Genomic DNA, 23,899 nt, shown 5'->3' with positions numbered 1-23,899 from the left:
ATATAATAAACATGTGCCTAATGTTGGTAACTCTAACACATGCTTTGCAGTATACTGGTTCATGAATCACCCAAGCACATTGAGAAACTGGTCAACTGTCTGGATCACCAACACCCTTATGAAATGCAGCGTGTGACTGTAGCAGCAGTATTTGCACAGGTAAAGCAGAGCATAGCTATGCAGCATGATATTTCATAAGGCACAAATACAATATCACAAACCCAAAACTATATTTGTTGGCATACATCATACCCATAGAAGCTAAAAACAATCCCCAAAGTAGGGGTTATCTTAACCCTTTTCCTGCAATCTAATTTAGAATTAATTAACACCTCAGTACGGAGCATTTTCGAAGAAAAAAAGGTCCCTCAATAAAAAAAACTTTGCTTCCTGACCAGAAATATATAAATATTGTCATGTTACAACATTTCTTACCTAAGTAATCAGCATCTTGCAGAGTAAGCTTTTTGCAATACAGTAATCCCTCGCCATATCGCGGTTCATTTATCACGGTCTTGCTGTATCGCAGATTTTTTAATTGTATCATATCGTGGATTTTTCGCTATATCGCGGGATTTTTCAGTAAAATAAGCATTTCCTAGCCTAAAAAATGAAAACGATATAAATCAACGTAAGTAGGAACACACCTAAATAAGCACCAATGTCACCCACCTATTTTTTTTTGTATTTTTCCGTCGCGGCCTATTGCGCTGTTAGTCTTTTCCCTGGTTCACTCCTCCCCCACTTCCTTTCTTTCTTCTCCCTCTCTGTCCCCGTATTTTTCTCCTTCCTTCTCATTTCTTTCTTCTTTTCCTTTCACTTCCCACCCAGTTTTCTCTTTTAATCTCTTTCTCTCCCACTCACATCCTTTCTCTCCCCCTCTTTCCTCATCTTTATCTGACCCTCCCTACCTCTCTCTTCTTTTCCCCATCCCATTTCCTCCACTCATTTCCCTTGTTTCCTCCTTTCTCACACCCTCTTATATTTAGTCTTATCTCTCACTCTATCACTCTTCCTCCCTTTCTCCTTCCACATTAGATTATATGAAAGGTGAATGACACACACACAGAAGGTGAAATATAAAGAGTGTGGGGAGAGAAGGGCGGAAGTGCGAGTCAGGTCATGTCCTGACTGAAGTCCTGACCTGACTCTCCCTCAGGACCTCACCTGACTCTCCCTCAGGACCTGACATGACTATCCCCACTGTCCCTCCCTCCCCACACCCTTCTTGTTTTCATCCTCTTTATCTCCCTGTTTCCTCCACTACTTTTCCTTGTTCTCTCTTCTTACATCCTCTATCGGTATTTTTTTCATGACTCACTTTGTCCCTCTCCTCCCTTTTCCCTTCCGTATTTACCTAATTGTGATATAAAAGAAGTGAGCTACGCTCATATTGTCCTTTCTCTGAGTATTCTTCCGCCCCACCAAACTAATTCCTACGCGAAGTTCGTATTTACGAAGCAAATGTCGAAAGTCGAAACAAGAATTAAGAATTAAGAATCATTTATTAAGACCGCGTCATAACAACGAAACGTCGTAGGAAGTGTTTATAAGAGTGTGGGAAAGGTCAATAGGAGTGTGGGAAAGATTTGTAAGAGTGTGGGGAGGGTTTATAAAGCCTCAAAATATGTATAAATAATAATAAAAATATAAGGTCGCTACTTCGCGGATTTTCGCCTATCGCGAGGGGTTCTGGAACCTAACCCCCGCGATAGACGAGGGATTACTGTACTGCACTGCCTGACGAAAAATGCTGATGACAGATATGTCAGATGCTTCAGGTATAATAGGCAGCGCACTTATCTTTTCACTAACAAAATGTTTTCTGTTTATGCATTTATGTTCAATCACTTGATTTTCTGTAATTCTATGGCAAAACAAAAAAATTTGCCGCGCCTCAGTGCAAAAGTGTCGTGCATCCCTACTCGACATTATAAGGGCTACTGACTACAATTCAAACAAAATATCAACTCCTCCTTTCATCCTTGTTCATCCATTATGGCTCATATTCCCTCTTCCATATTGTCCCTCTTCGGCCCCCATCACTAGACCAGCGTGTTACATGTGGGCAGGGGTCCTGCATCTAACATAATGCTTAGCTACATGTATGTGGGCCTGGGTTCAAATCCCAGATAATGCAGTCAGTGCCCAGCCTACCCAGCTGTTCATTCTCCCATTTGGGCTGGTCAATAAATGGGTACCTGGGGAAGTCTGCTGAAGGTAAACTGTGATAACCCAGATGTCACACTGGCCCAGTGTCTTAGGGTATTGGGTTTTCACTCATCACAGGGCTAATGTGGCTACACAAAACAAATGATTCTGCTTTTATCTTTTTAGATAAGACAGGAAGCACATCAATATTGAAGACAATATCATTTGATTGAAATAAGGGTATCAAGCATTCATTTTCTTCCAGTTGACAGCAGAAAAATGTGGAGGCAACTATGAACTTTTGGAAAAAATTATTGACTGTTTGCTTGGCCGACTGAACGACCGGTCAGTCCATGTGCGGCGACTGGCTGTGCGCGGACTCTCCAACTTTGCTCACTTGCAGAATGACCAGGTACCTGCCTGCTGTGGACATATATCTGTATCTATCTTCTGTGTGTGTGTGTGTGTGTGTGTGTGTGTGTGTATATATATATATATATATATATATATATATATATATATATATATATATATATATATATATATATATATATATATATATATATATATATATATATATGTGTGTGTGTGTGTGTGTGTAGTAAACCCTCGATATGACGGACTAATTGGGGGGGAACTTAATCCGTAATTACCAAATGTCCGTTATAAGCGGCGGAAATTTAAAAATATGTAAAATAATACTGACAGACCTAATAAACGTAGGTACGTATATAGTTTTCTTTTATTGAGTATGTTGTCTGCACGTTGTCTGTATAGCTGCACAGCACACTTGGCGATGGACTGCAAGGCACTGAGGCTGCCAGGTTGGCACTGAGGCCCTGCGGGGGGCCGTATTATTACGTGTAAGGGTAAAATTTTACAAGTGCGCCAATCTCGCACTGGCAGACAAAATTTTTTTTTTTTTTTTAAGGGGGGTAGTTATCAGTGTTATGAAATAATCTGATAACTTTTTCCGTCACAAATCATTAAATGACTGACTTTTCAATGCATGTTGTACACCTGCCGCCGCCCGCTCACTTGCAGAGAGAGGCTCAACTTGCTCACTGTTTCTATATTTCACTCACAGCTCACAAAGATCACAAGTGGACAAATTAGAACAAAACCAGGCAAATTAGTGTCTTCCCTGCTGTGTATTCCCCCAGTGGTGGACAGCAGAGCGATTTTTCTTCTGTGAGGAGGTATTTCTTGCAACACCGGCCTGCGGAGTGGACCACCCGCGCTCCCACCCTGTCTTGTCATGCACTGCTCGTTTTCACCACCCTACACCGCATGCCGAATTAATTTAAACTAGTCAAACCTGAATTAACCCACCTAACGGGGGGGGGACTTTGACCCCTATATATAAGCTGTGTCAGTACCAACACTCACAAACACTTGCCTATTTTCCGTTATATTTACGTCCCGGATTGATTCATAAGACTTTCTTGTCGTGTAAATACGTTCTTCATTTGAATGGGAACCGCAAGGAGGAAAATATTTAATCAGGTGGGCTGCAAAATACTACAGTAACTGAAGGATGGGACAGCAGATAAAGGGAAGAGGGCAAGGTGGCTAACCAGAGACCCGCCAATCCTCGTCGACAGACTGACTTGGTCGGCTTGGCTGACGTCAGCCGATAGAGTCGGACTGCCGGCACCCTGCTACATGCCGCCACTGGCAAAGGCCCGTGCTCCCACCTATAGGGAGGGAGCAATCTTTGAACTACAAAAACAGGTGGCTAGCAGACTCTGTTGTAGTTAGCGGGTGCTGTTTGTTCAAAAATTATTCTCGGTTGGTCCCCATGGATTTTTAACCCTCTGACCACCTCCGTTATATCCAAAATCCATTATATCGAGGGTTTCCAGGGTTGTGTGTGGGTGTGTGTGTGTGTGCATATATATATATATATATATATATATATATATATATATATATATATATATATATATATATATATATATATATATATATATATATATATGTGTGTGTGTGTGTGTGTCTGTGTATGTGTGTTTATACCTCTTTAGGTTTCACATTGCTGTTTTGTTTTTGGTCATTGTTTTGGCTTCATTTATATGCAATGCGATAAAGCCTTGTCACCAATTTTCTGTTTCTTTAGCATAATTTATGTATGTACCTTTTCTTCTAAGTAAGCTTCCATTGGAAGAGAACAATTCCTCACATAATTTTTACTTTTCTTTTTTCTTCTGTTCTAGTGCTATTTCCCACAATGGTTCTCGGTAAGTTAATGTCTGAGTTAGCTTGCTGCACAACTGTTTTGGTTTTTGCACTGCAGACCAGAACTTGTCTGCATGTATAAATATCATTAGCAGCAGTCCCTGAAATCTTAACCTTGAAAATAGCTGGATTTTGTGTCACTGTCGTAGAATTAGATAAGCCTAGTGTTTTATTGGTACAGGAAATGTAACATTTTAATTAGTACTTCCAAGTAGGGTAGAATTGAGAATCAAGAATAGGCACAACTGTAGATGGTTTAGCCACCCCTAAACAGTTTAATTGAATCTTTTCTGTACTTCATTACGTATTTGACGCATCTTATTTTTTTCCATTTTTCACCATATGTTCTAATAATTCATCCCCTTTATTTTTTTATAGTGTATACAAGCAGTATACATGAGTGTAAAGTGTCACATTTCTCCAGTCCCCTTATCATACCAGTTCTGGGTGACATCACATTCCAGATTTCACAATCAACTTTTAATCATTCTTGCATCATATTTCTTATGGTATATTATCTTAACTATTTTTTCTTTTGTAGAGTACAAACTCATAGCTCCAGCTAATGTAGTATACATAATGTAGTATGGCATAAAAGTGGCAAAGTCAGTACTGTGCCATCACATTTTGCCATTTTCAGTATTAACAAAAATATATGAATTTCTCACAAGAAAGTTAATAACAAATCAGTAATTGCAAAATAAATGTGAGTTAACAGCATTCTTCTTGTTTGATCAATATTATTGTAATGCTTTTTAGTTTTTAATTATAGGAGCTCATTCAAACTATTTGAATCTTAAAGTAAAGCACTGAGTACTCTTCAGTTATCAGAGAAACTGAAAGAGATCATCGCGGCCATGGTTGGGGCAACTGACCAACGGGATACTGGCAGTTCTGAAGAACTAAGTGTAGAGAGCCAGGTGGCACTGGAGGCCCTGAGAGGCCTGGCTGCACTGCTGCCCCGCCTGCCCCAAGAGACCGTCCTTCAGCACACCCCAACACTCCTTATCAGAATAAGACTTTTCTCAGAGAAGGTGTGTGAGACATGATCGGTAGCATCCTTCCATCACTATATAATCGCAATTTCTTACACTTGTAATTCAACCTAGACTTACATGCAGTATATAGTTTTTTATAATTTCTTGTGAGTCTTACTGTACCTCTCCTCATGGCAGTCTTCTGGTGAGATACGAGAGGCGGGCCTTGGAGTGCTACGAGGACTCGCAGCATCTGTGGGTGGAAGTGAAGAGTTTCGGGAACACCTCCACCTTCACCTGTTGGCTGCCCTTGTTCACCTGGCTGACCCTCATCCTCCTACTGTAGTGGTATGCTGACTTATTCACAGTCACATTTCATTCCTACTTTGCTGAGAAGTTTTTAGTCATTAAAGCATTATCCTAACACCCTTTTGTAATAAGTGAAAATGCAGAATCATGGGATATCAGTCGCTGGAATGACTTTGTGTCAACTCAGCAATCACTCTATGAGACTAAATCAAGGCCTAGTTCCTGCTTAATCCATGAACACCAACTCAGCTATGCAGGTGTGTGTCACACTATCCAGAATTTAACCTTGCTCAGAATTAAGTCCACTAAGTTCATGGCTTGAGAAAATCGATGGACCCTGCCATGAGGTACTTAGGATGAGAAATGGACTTGCATGGAGACTTTCTCGGAGGGACCCCCAGAGTTGGCATAGCAGATCGACTGAGATGACATGCTCCCTACTTTACACTTTACTCCTCATACCCATATTGGTTGATTGACAACTTGTTCATTCATTCCCCAACATCTGTAAAGGTTATGGAGCAGATTCTCCTGTATACTGACTATAGGATTTGGTAACATTCCACAAAATAATTTCCATTAAGTGATTGATCGTATACCAATAGCATTTTAACAGTTTTAATGGAGATACATTCCTCATTGCTTGAAAACAACAAAGTATTTAGCATAAAAGAGACCCCCAAGAAACTCAGGAGGTTTTAAACAAAATGTTATAGAATTATTAAAACAAAAGAAAATGGACATAATCAAATTCTTTAAAACTTTTAAATCATTATTCCTCATCTGAGCTGCTTACATCTCATCCTCTGCAAAGCAGTATTCTCAACTCATTTGTACCATTTAGACCAATGATTCTCAAACTTTTCCTGGCTGGCACCCCCTTGGCTCCCGGGTGAGTTCATAGCACCCCCTCCCCCACATACATGCAGACACACACACCTTTCACAGTACAGTCAAACCTCAGTTTATGAGTGCCTTAGTTTACGAGTGTTTTGATTTACAAGCAAAAAAGTCCCACAAAAAATGCCTTGGTTTATAAGTGTGTACTTTCAATTTCTTTGTCTAATTTCATTTCAGTATTTGTTTAAACACCAATAACCTTTTGCTCCACAGATGTGTAAGAGTGCATTGCAGGCACTAGGCCCTCATCTTGGTTCAAAGGAGATGAATACAATGTTCCAGACCCATCTTATTCCCAGTGGACAACTTAACTATCACCAGTTTATTGTTGACCTCACCAAACACATGGTGAGCAATGCCTGCTGCATAGCAGGACAAGTATGGCATTTTTGCATGTAACTTTATAGTATCCAGTGTTTAATCTGCAAATTTAAATAATAAATCTCTTGACAGTAGCATACAAACTATGCACACTGAAGTTCACAGAACTGTCTTCCTTACTGTATACAAAACTCATGTTTACACCTTACAGAGACAGTAGAATGTTGAGTTTCATAGGCTGATATATATATATATATATATATATATATATATATATATATATATATATATATATATATATATATATATATATATATATATATATATATATATATATATATATATATATATATATATATATATTTATGTAATGTACCATGTATCACACAGGTGACAGATCTGGTGGACTACATTGGATTTTTTATACAAGCCACCTCCTCATATTTCAAGAGCTCAGAGTCATCACTACGAAAAGCTGCTGCACTTCTAATCGGTAAATTAGTTTGGCATTCATCCAAGTGACATACTGCAGTAGAGGTAGGGTGTTGCATGCATTGAAAGCATGTTTTTATTTAGATTCAAATAAAACATTCCAGAATTCGAAAAAATAAAAAAATTGCAATACTTTCGGTCCCAGGAATTTTGGATAAGGGATTCTCAACCTGTACTTATAATAGTAGGGCAACAATTGTGTATACAAAAGGCCCAAGTTAGGGGTGATGCCATCTCCCTTGGAGAAAATTTTGATCACCATACCCCCTGTATAGCTACCACCCTCCTTAGTAACTTACCTTTTGGATGAATGACTTTTAACTTACTGAGAAACAGTAACACCATCCTATTGATTTTTTTCCAAATTGACCACTGTGTATACTTACACATACCACACTTCTGTAGGTTTCAGTATGCCTCAGCAATATCCATACCTCTCTAATGCTGTACTGTTATACAGGTAACTTGGTTTACCACTGTGAACACAGTGAGAAGCTCAACATTTCATCAGTAAGCCATGGTTTGCTATATCTCTTGCGAGACCCAGATGCATCAGTGAGGACAGCTGCTGCCATTGCCATCCCTCTTCTCTTCAAGCACACACAGGTGCTCTAGTCTGCCCACATGTGAAGGTAATGAAAAGGTCCAGTATTACATTTTTTTGCACACTTTCAATTGGAGAGGGAGGGGGCTCGATTTTGAAGGACTCCCTCTCGTTCTCATGCTTTCCCTTGCTCCTTTACTTCCTTCCTTCTCTTTCACACACACAGACTTACACTTATGTACAAGATCACAAACACTCACATTGACATTGACCCACAAACATACCTACACAATGCAAACAGTCAACGCACTCGTAACACACACATCCATAAATACCAAACATATCACTGCATACAAGCACTCACACTTTCCACGCACCATACATAACTGGAACAACCTCCCTCAACAGATTTTAGACTGCGGTACAATAGACTCATTCAGAAAACAAATACATACTCACTTGTCACCACAACACACCAACACTAACAATTACACTTGATTCACTTCCCTCCCCTGCACACTCGGCTCCCCCGTCCCCCCAACAGCCAACACAAATATGCGTGCTATGCACCTATACAGGTGCCCTGCACATTATTGTCCAGATCCAGATTAAACCTTCTATCTGGCCTGTTTAAGAGTTTTATTGAGGAGGAAGAGGAAGAAATCGAGGAAGAAGAAGAAGGAAGAGAAAGAAGAAGGGGAAAACAACAGGAAGAGAAATTTTTATAAAGCGTTATAAAGGATATAGGAAGAAACTTAATAAAGGAACCTGTTTGAGTGACCTAAAAAAGTATAGTTTTCCACATAGAAGTGTTAACACATGGAACAGCTTGCAGGAAGAGGTGGAGGCAAACAGTGTCCAACAAATGAAGGAAAGGCTGCATAAATGTAGATATGGAGACGGGACTATTAGAACTTAGCTCAGGCCCAGTAGACTACAAATAGGTAAATACATACACACACACATAGCCATTTCAGAGTCCCACAGGGATATTAGTATTGATATGGAATTTAAACCTTTCCTATATTAGTGCACATACATGTTTGCCTAATTATTTTACTAAATTGTATTTTATAAATATAACATACCCTGATAATCATAAGTAGATTTTAACAATATTTACTGATGATGTTTCCATATAAAATTTCTTTTATTTCAGAATGCATACCTTTTAACATATGACTATGGAAGAATTTCACCTACATACTAACAGCAGCACTTGTTCATCCACTTCAGTGCATAATGTGTTTCCAGAAGTTCTGCATTGAAAGATTTGTAGGTATGATGAAAATCTTTAACCACTTGACTGCGGATTTCCTACAAGAAGACATCACCAAGCTACAGAAATGGAACAAAGTGTCTGCTACAATTCAATGAAGAAAATGTAAGTCATGCATACCAATACCACATGGGAAACACTCCACCATCAACCACAGAGGCAGAGAAACACCTGGGAGTATATGTTACCAGACTACCAGTGAAAGCCAAATCCGTGCCAATCGCACCGGATGAGTTAAATTACTGTACAGTAAGGCAGCAAACTAGCATAATTTGAACAAAGCCCCAGGAGGGAAATTAAGCAGAGGCTACTCTAGTTTCACACAACATGAGTTTTACCTCTTAAATTTGTATTAACTGAAGTTAACATATTGCCACTTTAACAGCTATCTCAAATCTGCCTCTGACAATGTTTTGACAGTTATTCTTGACAATTCATCATAAGTTCTGAAGACCCCAGCCCTTGTCAACATACTTTCTAGGTGACATGAGATTTGTCTTTCCCATCCCCACTTTTCTCAATATCGCCAAAGCTCCAAAGCTTAAAAAGTACTTACAGCGGGGTATGCTAAAATTAATGTAATTGGTTCTTGAATGCCCTTTTTTAACTTTTGCTTGGCCTAGCATAGATTAAAATGCATGTATTTAAGGGTGATCTGTTCCAGACCCATGCAGACTTGCTTCCCATCACTGTAAATATTGGTTTTAATATATATATATATATATATATATATATATATATATATATATATATATATATATATATATATATATATATATATATATATATATATATGCATATATATACATATACACACACACACACACACACACACTTATTTTGATCCTCCACACTGTTTCATATGTTTTCCACTGTATAAAGGGTTAATAGTGACAATACAAAAGTAGTTTGCAAGGTAGGAAGCAAGATATGGACACATTAATAAAGAACATAAGGAGTGTGCTAGAAGCCAGTAAGCCTATACAAAGCAGCTCCAGTAAACCTAATCCCACCTAACCCATCCATCCATAAATTTATCTTACATTCTCTTGAATGTATTTTATATTGGCTCTCACAAAGTGTGAAGCATGCCGCTACCGTGGCCAGGCTGCGTTAATATGTTGTGCATCCATGGCGGAGGCCCACCTTAAGCTGCCCGCAACATTGTTTCATACCAGCAACTCACACCCTGGCTACATTTCACACCTGCGAGCGTGACTATTACACAATGCATCGCAGTTTGTGAGTTAAGACGCTTCATACAGTGTGATAAACAACAAAAAAATAGCAGCTGTTTTTACCCGAATCTGGGGACCATTCGATGAAAACAATATCCGTCGTTTAGGGGTTAATATAATCTATATTGCAATGGCAATCAATGTCAAATTCTCTGGGCAAATTGGTGTTAAAAAGTAACTAAGTCATCCCTTTACCCAAGGAAACAGAAAATTAAAATTCTGGTGGTAATAGGCATCAAAACACCCAGCTGCAAACAGGCCAATTTATCCAACCCTAACCCATTGCTTACATGGTTCTTACCACCAAAACCTTATTAAAGCCCTTCATCCATTTATAAACTTCGATTGTCTCCTTGCACTCTTTGCCTCTCTAGAGAATGGAAATTTAAATGTAAAGTCCATCCTCATATGACAAGTTTCTCAACCTACAAATCAGTTTTGTCATCTTCCTCTGCACAAACTAACTTCTTGATATTTACTTTATAGTAAGGGGACCAGAAGTGAACTGCATAATCAAGATGAGGGCTAACTAATGCTAAATATATTTCTGACATTGAACTCCATATGCCAATTCCCTGCCCAATCATACAATCTGTCTAGTTCATCCTGCAGAGTACTAGCATCATAATCTGCTTAACCCCCTAAGTATGTAACCATCAAACACAGAAGATAGAACATAATATCCCTGAAAGTAGTGTGGCATTATTAGTACTGTAGTTTATTTGAAGAGGCTGGGACTCATTCAGGGCAGGGAGATTGGCCTGGGAGGCCTACATGGGGCATCTGAGGAACATATGGAGGGAGGAGGGTGAACTGCTTTTTCAAAATTAATAACATTGGCTTGTTGTAGCATACCCCATTATATATACCAGTTATTCCCACTCATTGCCATATAAAATATAATATTCAGTCAGTCAATCCAAAAGGTATAAAAGGTAAGAATAGCTGTCCCTAAATGAGCAGCCAAAAGCCAACCTCCAACACGATACTATACATGTAAAACAAAATGCAACATAATTTTTGCCTACCTAGATCTCATTCAAACCTTACTTTCATCATAATCATCAAAAACACACATTGATTAGCATTAGAATCATATTAAGACTGAGTATGTCTTGTTTATACTTCCAAGCATGCTAGAGCATTGTCAGGGGCACTATACTGCCAAAGTAATACCCACATATAATATATTTGCAATGCCTACCAATCATGTGTGTTTAACCCATAAGCGTCAGGCTAGAGGATTATTTTCGTCCTCACAGCACGCGGGCAGTGTTGATAGATTTTGAAAAATAGGTGTCTTTCATCAATGCCCCGTGTGGCAGTTTCAAAAGAAAACAATAATTTATACTGTTTTTCCATCGCCAATCCTTCCTCTCCACGATGAAATAAATTTGAAGTGTCTAGGTTGCAGCACGGCAGAGATATGATGTTGGGAAGAGGTGCTATTTTTGGCCAAGTCGAGCGCGTCGGATGGCGGGAACCCCCGCCACCCGACGCTTTCCGCCCAAGCGGGAATTCCCGTCACCCGACGCACACGGGTTAATGAATTAGCACACGATGCCACAGATGGACCTGGCATGCGTAATGCATCATAAATTTACATGTTTTCCAGTGCCAAACTTTCAACTCAAACATGTGCTGAATATATTACTGTGACTCATCTGTGGCCTTCTGTGTGTCCATAGACATGAATATAAAAGTTTGAGGTTTGCATTATCATGCTCTGGCAACCTGATGACGAACAGCATGTCCACTTTTGTGGATGATATGATATGCATAAGAAACAGTTGTTGGTATAGTAGTACCATCCTTAAAGGTACGCCACACTGCACGCGGTTCTCCCAAACCCACGATGCATATCTTAAGTGATATATGTAAAGGGCATCGCAAATGATAAAACACACACCAATACAAGTTTAACATAAATATTATGATATATCAAAGAAACGTAAACTAGTTATGCGTATGATATTTATACGGCAATAAAGAAACGTGGCATACATATTTTAGTGGCACTAAGAAAATGTTATTACATTTATTTAACTTTTGCCGCAGTTCTAAGGTGGATAAAGAATGTAACGATTATATTTATAAGATAGTGTGAAGGAATATTAGTAGAAAATATTATATTCTCTTGATAAAAATAAATCTTAAACCTCTCACGAGCAGCAGTACTTCCACTGACTGAAGCTGACATGAATCACGTGTCAAGTTCTTCTACAGAGACATGGCAACGCTGGAGACAGCTGTTGCCCCGCCTTGGCCGCACCTTGGCCCTCTTTTAAAGGTGGTAGTACTTTACTAATAACATACGGGCAGTAATGACAAATATAACCAATTAGTCATTTTGAGTTTCAAAATATTAGCACGGTCAGACAGCATTTTGTTAATTTATAAGGTATGCATATCATGATAATGCAGACCTCAGACTCATGGAATTCCCAATTTCTAATTCTTGTATTTAGTCTCAAATTAATTTCTTTATCAAATTTAGTTGAAAAGTGACTGGGATCTTGTTTGTGGGCAAGGGAATTAGTCAACAGAATGCTGTTTGAAGCCTTATTTTCTTTGCAGGGAGTTGTCAACATTCAGGGGTCTTATGCATTACAACACTATCACTTCCCTGGTGCACTCAAATTGTGATGTTATAGGTTCTAATATTGCACTCCATTCTTAATATTTCAGTGCCACATTTTATAAATATTCAAATAATTGGGGTGCATTAATTTTCTCATCTAAGAACTTCAATGAGCATCATTAGAGAACTGGTGGTGATGATGCACAAAGTTCTGTAATAATCACATGTAAGATTAACTTATTTGGTGATAAAAGCCAGCAACTGTATTTTTTTCCTATTCTTTGACCCAATTGCTGCAAGTTCAGCATTTTTACACAATCACACTTCATTATGCAATAGTTACACGATGAAATAAAATACTTTTTCAATCCCTACACCTATCACAGGAAAATATATAATTCAGCTGGTCATTCATAAAGTGCTTAGGGATGTTTCTCTAACTTATAGGGAAAACTATCTCAGCATTTTTATACTGGATATTTTAAAGTATATTATTTGCAATATCTATATGCTAGTCATGTGTATTTTCAAAAGTTGTGAGATGTAAAGAATCTTTGTAAACAAATTATTATATTGTGACCAGTTAATAGAGTAAACTATTGACTATATTATAACCATTGTATGCCATAATGTTATATAGCTCGTCATTAAAATCCATAAAGCATGTTGCATATCTTTTGTTCTAAACATGTCCTTATATATTTTCTAGAAGTAATTACAATAATCCACACTGTAACAGCTTTACTTAACACAATGCTCATTTAGAACAAATTCCTTTGCTGCCAATTGTGAGGTGAGGTCCACTGTTCCAGCTGCCCACCACCTTGTTCCAATTCTCATTACCTGTGACATTTTCACTAACTGATTTCTATAGAAAAAACATGAATTAGTAATTAATTTGCAGTTGCCTGTATCTAATTGCCCAGAGAATTGAAAACAAAAATGCTGGATGCCAAACTACAGAAATGAAACAAAAAGTGGCTGCAGCAATTCATTGAAGAAAAATGTGAAGTCATGCACCTTGGGAGGGGATATCCAGCATACCAATACCACATGGGAAATATTCCACTATCCACCACAGAGGCAGAGAAAGACCTATGAGTATGTTACTAAGCTACCAGTGAACACGAAATCCGTGCCAATCACAGCAGGCAAGTTAACAACTAAATAACGGGTGACCGATTTTACCAGCTGCCAGGAAATGGACCAGTGATGGACTTTACTGGTCTACCTTTTGCAGTCTTAATTTGAACTTTAAGTGAGGATTTATGTGTCAGCATCATAGATAGAATTGGTGGAGTCGACATGGGCCGCTAATCCCATTCATTGAGGTGAAGCCATCGAATTGTCACTTAACTGCCATTCCTACGTCCGCAAGACAGCGGTTACCCGCGTGAGAGAGCTCACACCCACTGCCTCAGTTACTGCCTTCAGGCCACATCTCATCCGTTATAACAGTGCTGTTTTTTATCACCGTACAGTACACTTAACGATGCGGTAGAACTATTTTGTAAATACGAATATATTTTTCTACATACATTACTGGAAACAACTTTTGTAAATACTAACATAATTTCTACATAATTACTGGATATAAACTAATTTTGATATGCCACAAGCTTATCACACCACTAATTCACTGATATTTCTTTGCTTACATGTTTATCTGCCACTAACCAGCACTAACAGTCATAGTATTCCTTATTTTAACAGCTTTTAATGTTCTCTGCAAACTTTTCCAGAATAGGCATACCTCGTATGTAAATAGGTTTCAGCAACAGCTTTGATTAGCAACACTAATGGTCTCATAGTTGACCTAAAAATGAATCTATTACAGTCATTTTACACCAGAAACCCAGGTGGCCTGTGACCTGACCAAACACATATCATTTGACATGTATCCACCATCTTGCAGACGTAGGAATACTCAAATATCTAAGTAAAGTATTTCAGTAATGTCACAAATGCACTATAATTGTTATTTTTAAATTTTAATTATAAGAAAAGGTTCAAAGTTTACGAGCAAATTTTTCTTCCAGCGTAAACATAAGTGTTAAGAGCAGTCCCGTACAGTACAGGCATCGTTGGCTGCATTCGAGTTAAAAATAAAGTTCTGGGGCAAAATTTTCTAAAAAAAAAAGTGGACAGATTCCAAGTTAATCAAGTTTTGGGGCATTCAAGTTCTGAGGTTTGACTACTAAAATCAATGCCACATCCCAACTTATAACAGTAGTGCCTTCAAATCTTTGCAGAACACAAGTCAAAGGTTTGTTAGTCTACTTGCATAACCATGAAAAATTATTACAAATGCTTGTGATATAGACCAGAAATATAGAAAAATTCTAAACCATCCCCAGTGAGCCATACATATAATTGTGATGGCGCCTGGCCCAGGAGGGCTAAGCAACACTTACCATTGCCTCAGGCTGAGTCTTTGCTGCTTAGATGTAGACCATAAGGTATTCTTGGTATAGGAAGTCACATATCCTGTATTATTTTCCAGAGGCTGCTGCACTTACGATGAAGTGATGTGGCTCCTGACGTGAAATACTTATTATTACATGTAGACACCAAAACATACAAGTTACCATAAAAAAGTATTTTATCATTTTATGCTATATTCATATTATAATGTAAATGGAGCTCACGTAACTCATGGCTGGGGCAAGCTGATCGATCCTGCCTGGAGGAACTAGATATGGATAGGGCAACTGGTGGGAGTCTGCTTGAGGGGACCGACAGGAGTGATGACGAGTGAGTGAAGCGACATGCCCCCAAACATATGCTGCCCTTAGTTAGTCAGCCTCTCTTTTCAGGTGACGAGTGATCTACTTGTCACTTACTGGTTCTAATTACTATAGATGTAAACCTTAAAATGCAATTATTTGGTGCATTTTGCTACCCAGCACTAACTTGTGATAACTACGAACTAAAACGAAACAATAGACCACATTGGCCATACACGCAGTGCCACACGCGGCCACTTGAAAATCTGTTTAGGAGGTACTTTTCCCTTTGCCCTTAAGTATCTCTTATTATAATTAAATTTGACTTTAAATAAGTATTATCTCTGAAGGTGTGGATATTTCGACTTCTTATCTTAACATAAGTGCTTTACATACAAGGTGCTGAGGTAGGCAACACCAAAACTAAAAAATCAGTTGGTAAACAAAGGGTAAAGCAGTCGTGCTATAGAGATGCACCCAAGGGACCTCAAGTTACGAAGAGCCAAACAGACAGCTAATAGTCTATTAAAACCTACAGCTTCCAGATGGTTTAACACCACCTAAGCAGTTCCAGGGGTGGGCATGTGCAGCACCACATGCTAAGCTAACAAGCTTATATCTAGCTTTCTATTAGTAAAGAGGTAATATAAAGAGAAAATTAATCAGCCATCTTTATTAATCTAGTCTTCAGATTTTGTGGTTCTGGTATATACCACCTGTGCATGATGCTTAACCACCTGCCGGATCAGACCTGCAATAGAATACCAATATTACTCTGGGCCTTGGGAAGCTTACACTCATCAAAACATTCCTTTTCCTGTAACATAAATTTCTATATACCATGCACCAACAAAAACTAGTATGATTAAATCTATGAGGACTTAAAATTAGCAATGAAGATTCATAAACAATTGTCAATGCTGCGAGTAACTAAGCGTGAATGGGGAGTTGAGTGAGTTCTGATATTGGCGTGGGTGTGATGTCACCATGTTTTTTTAATGTGTACAAGGACGGCTGTATGAGGGAAATGAAAGCCAGAGTGGGGGAGCTAGGTCCAAAGCTGAAAGTGAGAGGTACAGAGGAGTCATTGGTGGCAGGCCTGTTTGCAAATGAAACATATTGTTGGCAGAGAATGAAGGGACACTGCAGAGGATAGTAGATGAGTTTGAAAGGGTATATAAGAGGAGAAAGCTGTAAGTGAATGCTGGAGAGTAAGGTTATGATATCTGAAAGGGCAAGAGAGCAGACCATTGATTTTGCAAAGCCATACAGAGTTAGAGCAGAGAAGACAACGATGTGTAGGATAAGACTGGGGGAAGAAAGAATGGAGGAGGTGAATGAGTTCAAATATATAGACAGTTTTATGTAAGCATGGCAGTATGGAAGGTGAGGTGAGGGAAAGAGCAGTGAGGGGCAGACAGGTAGTAGGTGCATAGAAAAGTTCTCAAAGAAAGAAGAGTAAGCATGGAGGTTAACCCATACAGTACTAGCGACGCATATACGCGTCAGCGCCTATGATTGCAGGAAATACTAGCAACGCGTATACACGTCAGGCTTGCTAAACAATGTTACAGTCGATGTAGCGGGTTTATTTTTGCTACAGAGACTGGTGCAGACAATGGCAACACTACGCGAGTGCTTTTGTAGCATTGGCAACACTACCCAAGCTGGGGAGGAATCACAAGCCACCTGTGACATCAATATCAAGACCAAGTGTAAACAATGTCTCGGCGGCCAATTTCTTTTGCCATATGGCGATAGACAGTGAGTTTGAGGTTTCCTCATCTGAAGATGATGTGGGAGCACTCTCAGACTCTGGTTCGGACAAGGATTATGTGCCAGATGAGGATATACGCTATATTGACCAGCCTTTGTAACGAGAGATTCTACTGTCCTCCATGATATACAGGTATTTGTGGCCTTAGCGCCTATTTATTCAAAACCTCTTTCCTTAAGTTTAGGGCATTCTTAGCATTTTGGAGCACTATCCTAGTACAATATAAAAAAATTGTTAGAGAACTATGTAAGCCATACCAGTTACATTAAGGTTGCCATCTGCCATACTCTTACAAATAACTCCTGTAATATGTTCATCCTGTTAGGGAATTCTAGAATTAATGTAGTTTCTACTTTTCATTCCCTTGAATTTCCCATCTACATTGAATATACCTATTTTGATCTACGTAGCTGAAAAAAGGACTGAGAGGTAAGAGCATGAAAGGTGAGGAAATATTTATCAAGAATTGTCACAAAAAATTGGTATCAAGTGACCAACCATATCCAGGAGTGATTAAATAATAAACTCTCCCTTTCTTTATTATGAGCCTTTGTTATTATGCACCATTTTCATCCTAGTATTATTTTACTGCTCGTTTGCCCCTCAAGGTCTCATACAACTACCATCTCAAGGCATTGTAGACACCAACCTTTGTTCTGGAGCTCGTCAAGAGCACGGCGAGCCAGGGACCCAGTGATCTTGAGACGCTCACTAACAACAGATGGGGTGATGAGTTTGTATGATGGGACTTCCTTCAGAAGCTTGTCGTAGGTGGGTTTGTCGAACAGCACAAGGTTGTTCAACTTGTCACGAACCTATTAGGAGGAAGAATTTTTATTTCATCTAGTATATACTTCCTTCTCATGCTATGGATTTTCCTTCACATCCATAGTTTAAGTAGTTATAAGTCTCTAACAATATATAAGACAGGATTAAGAGCTTTTCCAATATCTTGAGCAAAATATCTAGCCCACTGCATGAAAAAATGGCCAATTACAACACTAGACAGCACTCTCCTTAACATACAGCCTTGAAACCTCATACAGAATGTAACACTACATGATGTAAAGTACTATGAAGCTCACTATTTTTATTCTTTATTCACAAGCAAGGCATCATACAGAGGCTGAACTAATGTTCCTATTCTTGTTTGCAATTACTGTAAATTCCTACTAAGCCTTCTAAATTCATATTATAACTAACATCACTTGCTATTAAACTAGAGGTCTGCATTACCAGCTATATACTATGCACAGACAAGTGAAACACAAGGAATAGATGAGAAATATGAGAACAAAAATTTACAAGGCATCATAGGTATAACTATATAGTTTTAAAGTAAAAATATAGGTATAACAAGCAACACTTATGAGTTACTGAGCAGCCCTGTGAGCATACAATTCATGTCAAAATATAAAAAAATTAACATTTCTGGTGTGTGATACTAATTTGGAAGTCAGCTTTGTTGTGTTATTTTGTAAATACGTATGCATTGAACATTTTTATTGAGTAAAACTCAGAGGAATAACAATAAATGCTACTTGATGCTTCTGCAATATTAGATGGAATATATACCATAAAGAAAACAAAGCAGTGCAACAAAAAAATTCTGGAGGGTAAGCTAACCTCTAATATACAGGTCAAATATTTATGTATTGTAACAAAAACCTAAACAAGAAGGATGTTTAGGATGGGTTGGATTTCCATCACTAAAAGCTATGGAAAAATTGTAAAAAATGTAAAAGATTATAAGAATTAGGCCAAAAAACATGGCTCAGAGCAAAATATATCTTTTTATCTTTATTATTATATCACCTAAGTGGAAATCTTGTCATATCTTGTGCTTTTTTACATGTATGTAGGTGTTAACAAATAAAAGTATTTGTATACAGCACTACTCACTTTCATGGGTCCTAACTGTACTGAATCAGAGACAGGAGATTGGGTTGTCAAATGATTTTTTCAGCTACTTTAAGACAATTTACAGAATACTGAGCAGGAAGGTAACACTAACCTTTCCCTTCGACCACTTCTTCTTCTTGGCCTTTCCTCCTCCTCCTCCCTCCTTCTTTTTGGCAGTCTGCTTGGCCGGCTGTTTGGCCTTCGTATCCTTCTTGGGTGGCTGTCATGGAAGCAGAAAAAATAGTAAGACATTCAAAATACAAGTACCATACAGAACATTGTAATGAACCTTTCTGATTTAAACCTGTGTTAATTCATTTTGAGAACAATTCATATTTCTATAATCTAACTGTAAAAAAGTTGGAAACTTAACAATACTCATCAATATGACATTCTTTACAGCAGTGATGATTTTTCTCAAGGTAATTATCCATCTGGTTAAGGTGGAGTTTTTTTCTGCTAGTTAAGAAAATGCAGTATGGCTTGGCACTGGTTTGGTGGTGGCTTGCAGACCCCCCTAACATAAACTGATAGTAACCTATTGCAGCCAAGTCAGTGACCAAACAATCGATGGAGTCATGCACTGAGGGGCGCGTTGTTTTGCCCACCCAACGACACCAAGTCCAGGGGTCCCTCCAGGCAAGTGTCTATGCAGGTCCCCTTTTCATTCTGAGTACCTGCTGGCAGGATCTATCAACTTGCTCAAGCCACAAACTTTGTCAGCATCCCCTTGGCCTCCTCCACTCAGGATTGTCCATTACAGAGACAACCCAATAAGCAGGATCAGCTTCTGGGTAGTTAGCACTGATGAACTATGCAGGTAATATACGTTGAACCAGTCTCCAGTCAACCAGTTTGACAGTCATTCTGATCCATATGATTCTGCATAGACACTTATTACCAAAGGCATCAATTTGCCTCTCTAAGTCTCTATTTAGTGTCCATGTCTAACAGCCATGGAGTAAGACATGGAGCACAAGGGACTTGAAGATCCAGATCTCAGTACTACACAGGTAATGACAACACCATATACTTGTGCAGAGCGTGTCCATAGAACTGCTAAGTTAATATTCCATCATTACTAAATTTAATTTATTTCACCATTAAGAGACCTACTCCAGCTGCCAATCAGCCTCTAAATACCAGTGAATGCTACAATAAAATTATTTTTTTTCCAAAAAATCAAATAACTCATGAGTACTTGCTGAATGTTCAAGTAAAACCCAATGCAACATTTATCATGTGCCTTAGTCATTACTTATTTTTTTAGCATTTTGGAGAAAAAAAAAAACTCATATGACTGCTGAAGGGTTGACAAACCTTGGCATTTTTCTTAACATGATAATTTTTCATAAATTTGTCTAAAATTACCCCCTAAGTCCTAATTTTCATTTATTCCTGCTTACTGAGGTCAAAACTAGGTTAAGCTTAGTTTTACTAACATGCTTTTATATTTCATTTCCTACCTTATGAAATACAGGTAGTCCTCAAGTTACAATATAAGCGACTTATGACAGCTCCCAGTTAAGTAACGAGCTGATGTTTCAAATATACAAGTCACTGCCATATTGCTTTTCCGTTGCAAATAGAAGAGGGCTTGGGGGGGGCCCCCCTGTTAGGTAGGTTACATTGTTAGGATTGGATAGTTTAACCCAGTAGGTGCGGGGATTATGTTTCTTAAAGGCTTTAAGTGAATTAATGAGAAAAAATCATCACTCACACAAATCATTATATAGCTAATATATTTGTGATAAGTTTATGCATCTTCTATTTTAGGGAGTTTAAATCAAGCCAAAAATTTGACCCGTCGCTGGTACGCAGCAAAGCCACAAATTTGGCCCATCACTGCCACCGGCTTAAGTATATTCAGCACACAGTGTGGGGCGGCGAAAATACACAGCGCAGGATGGAAAACAGCAGTGGCGGTCCACTACACAGGCTGGTGTTGCGAAAAATACCTCCTCATAGAAATAAGGCACTCTGCTGTCCATCAAATATGCCCGCACAAAAAAATAAATTTGCCTGGTTTTGTTCTAGTTTGACCATTTGTGATCTTTGAGTGGTGACTGAAATATAGAAACAGTAAGCAAACTGAACCTCTCTCTATGAGCTATTTTATGGCTGCGGCAGCAGGTTCACAACAGGCACTGAAGTCTCATTTTATTAGTGATTTAATTTTGGACAAGCAGTTAGCAGATTATTTCTTAACACACCGGAAACTATTGGAAATAAATAATTTCTTCCAACAGTGTCCCACGGGTGACAATCTGGAAACTTATCGTTAATTTTAATTATTGTAAATTTTCAAATTGTCACCCGTGGGACACTGTTGGACGTAAGTTTTTTTCTGGTAGTTTTCGGTTATGAAATAATCTACCAACTGTTTCTGTCGCAAATCATATTATCACTAATAAAACAAGACTTTTCAATGCCTGTTGTGCACCCACCACAAAATATCTCGCAGAGGTTAAACTTGCTTACTGTTTCTATATTTCACTCACAAAGATCACAAGTGGACAAACTAGAACTTTCCTGCTGTGTATTCCCCAAGCGCGCATGCGTGGTATACAGCAAAACTACTTATTTCTGCGAGGAGGTATTTCTCGCAACACCAGTCCACGTAGTGGACCGCCGCCGCCATGTCCGTCGCCCCACACTGCGTGACGTATAAATTTAAACTAACCAAACCTAGCTAAAGGGGAGGGATTCGCCCCTCCTCAACCCCCTTCTAGTTTAGACGGAAAAGCAATACACCACAAAAACAGCTTGACAGCTGAGTGGCTGGATCCTCTGCACCTTCCAGATCAGGCGACCCCAACACCTCCCTCTGAGGAAGACCCTAGTTGTATCAAGGCTGGAATATGTCTGCCAGATGGTCCCCACATAGAGTAAAAGACATCCAGGACCTTGAACAGGTTCAAAGAGTGTTCACAAGGCGGCTGGTCAGGGACTCTCTTAACTATTGGGAGGCTAAAACACCTCAGGCTGTACTCTGCAGAGACGAAGAGCGCTACATCGCTATTTACGTCTGGAAAATCCTTGAGGGCATGGTACCAAATCCAACACAAAACGAGAAGGGTGGCACAGGTCAACACCACCCAAGGTTAGAAAAATCATGCACAAGCTGAACTGCCACTCTTAAGGGATCCAGACAATACAGGCAGAAAGCTTCATCTGTGCTGGACCCAGGCTGTTCAACTGCCTGCCAAGGGACATCGGAGACCTGACCGGTGCCAGCACAGAAACTTTCAAGAGGCTGGACAAATTCCTGGCAACGACTCCAGATGAGCCTCCAGCCCCACACGGCCCGACTTCAAGAGGAGCAGCGTCCAACTCCATCATCGACCAGCTGCAATACTTTAAGATGGAGCAGGTGTGGAGGCGGCGGGTCCCCAGACTGGCCGTGCTGATGACACCTAAATCTACGACAACGAGGGTGCTCGGGGCCTCCACGTGCAGCGGCGGCCCGTCACTTGCCCTCTTCCCACACAACACTCCCCGATACCCAACCTTCCCCACAACACTTGATAGCTAGACACACAACAATGGGGCTGTTTTAGGCTGCTGGGAGGGCTTATGAGGGGTGAAAACTGAAAAAGAGAGTCCGGGTGCTCACCATGCTGCCGCGGCTGTTGTGGTGGCGGCGAGAGGAAGGCTGCAGGAGGGACGGGGACGTTGGTTCTTTTCACGCTTTGAGAGTAATGCCAATTTTTATTATTAATTTAAATCTTTAAAAAATGTATGATGTGTAATATTTCATTAGTTCTTATAATTAGTAAAAAAGATTCCCGAAACTTGTACTTTAGAAAATCTTACACTGCTTAGCCCTTGGAGGAAGAATGTAGGCCTATTATTCCTCTAAGGCTTAGCCTTAGTGGAAAATATAATGTATACTGGCTTATAAGAATTATCTGTATTTTTACTTATTTTTTTATGCAAAAACAACACTCATATTTTAATTTACCTGTTCTGATGGTGATTTTAACCTTGATGTCACAGGTGACTTGAGATTTCTCCCTTTGCAACGATATCTCCCGTTAATATATGTTCTTCTTATGAACTATTTCGCTGCTTCCATCACTTGTCCATTCGTGACTCCACTCAGCCCCAGCATCCACTTCACGTTCCATCTGTCAAAAATATAATTTTTGTTCTCACTCTGCTATACCTACTTATCAAATTCCAACAGGACTTGCTCCACAGTCTCATATCCACATTCCTGTCACATTTAATTAGCTGACACATTTTGCTGCGGGACTCAGACCATCTACAGTTCCTTGCATTCTCATCCAGACACACTGCTGTGCTCTAGCTCAGAAAAAAAGATCCACCTCCCAGGCTTCCCTCATCCCAGCAAACAATAACACGTTGCAGTAACGTCGTCAAAACGTTACGAATAGGTTCCGGATATGTTGTGAGGGACTTGTGAAAACGTTGTGGGAGAAGAATTTTGTCCACTCCCAA

The 23,899-nt window shown here is 39.2% G+C and overlaps 1 protein-coding gene across 2 annotated transcripts in view; it reads left to right on the top strand.

The window, feature by feature from the left end:
- The window catches only part of LOC126996416 (maestro heat-like repeat-containing protein family member 1), a 34,952-nt gene extending 16,879 nt beyond the window's left edge, over positions 1-18,073 (top strand). The window contains exons 19-27 of one of the 2 annotated variants that reach the window (XM_050856824.1): positions 51-159; positions 2,417-2,563; positions 4,368-4,391; positions 5,214-5,423; positions 5,565-5,714; positions 6,789-6,923; positions 7,287-7,389; positions 7,849-8,020; positions 17,360-18,073. In XM_050856824.1, coding sequence (XP_050712781.1) covers positions 51-159; positions 2,417-2,563; positions 4,368-4,391; positions 5,214-5,423; positions 5,565-5,714; positions 6,789-6,923; positions 7,287-7,389; positions 7,849-8,003 — 1,033 coding nt within the window. In that variant the 3' untranslated portion in view covers positions 8,004-8,020; positions 17,360-18,073. Of the gene's footprint in view, positions 1-50; positions 160-2,416; positions 2,564-4,367; positions 4,392-5,213; positions 5,424-5,564; positions 5,715-6,788; positions 6,924-7,286; positions 7,390-7,848; positions 8,021-9,091; positions 13,697-17,359 lie in introns of those variants that run through there. The other variant, XM_050856825.1, reaches the window with a different exon arrangement.
- Positions 18,074-23,899: the final 5,826 nt, after the last annotated feature.

Source organism: Eriocheir sinensis, chromosome 10, assembly GCF_024679095.1.
Source record: "Eriocheir sinensis breed Jianghai 21 chromosome 10, ASM2467909v1, whole genome shotgun sequence".
NCBI classification, from domain to species: domain Eukaryota; kingdom Metazoa; phylum Arthropoda; class Malacostraca; order Decapoda; family Varunidae; genus Eriocheir; species Eriocheir sinensis.
Note: the sequence above shows the minus strand (reverse complement) of the source record. Positions and strands in the feature narration are given on the sequence as shown.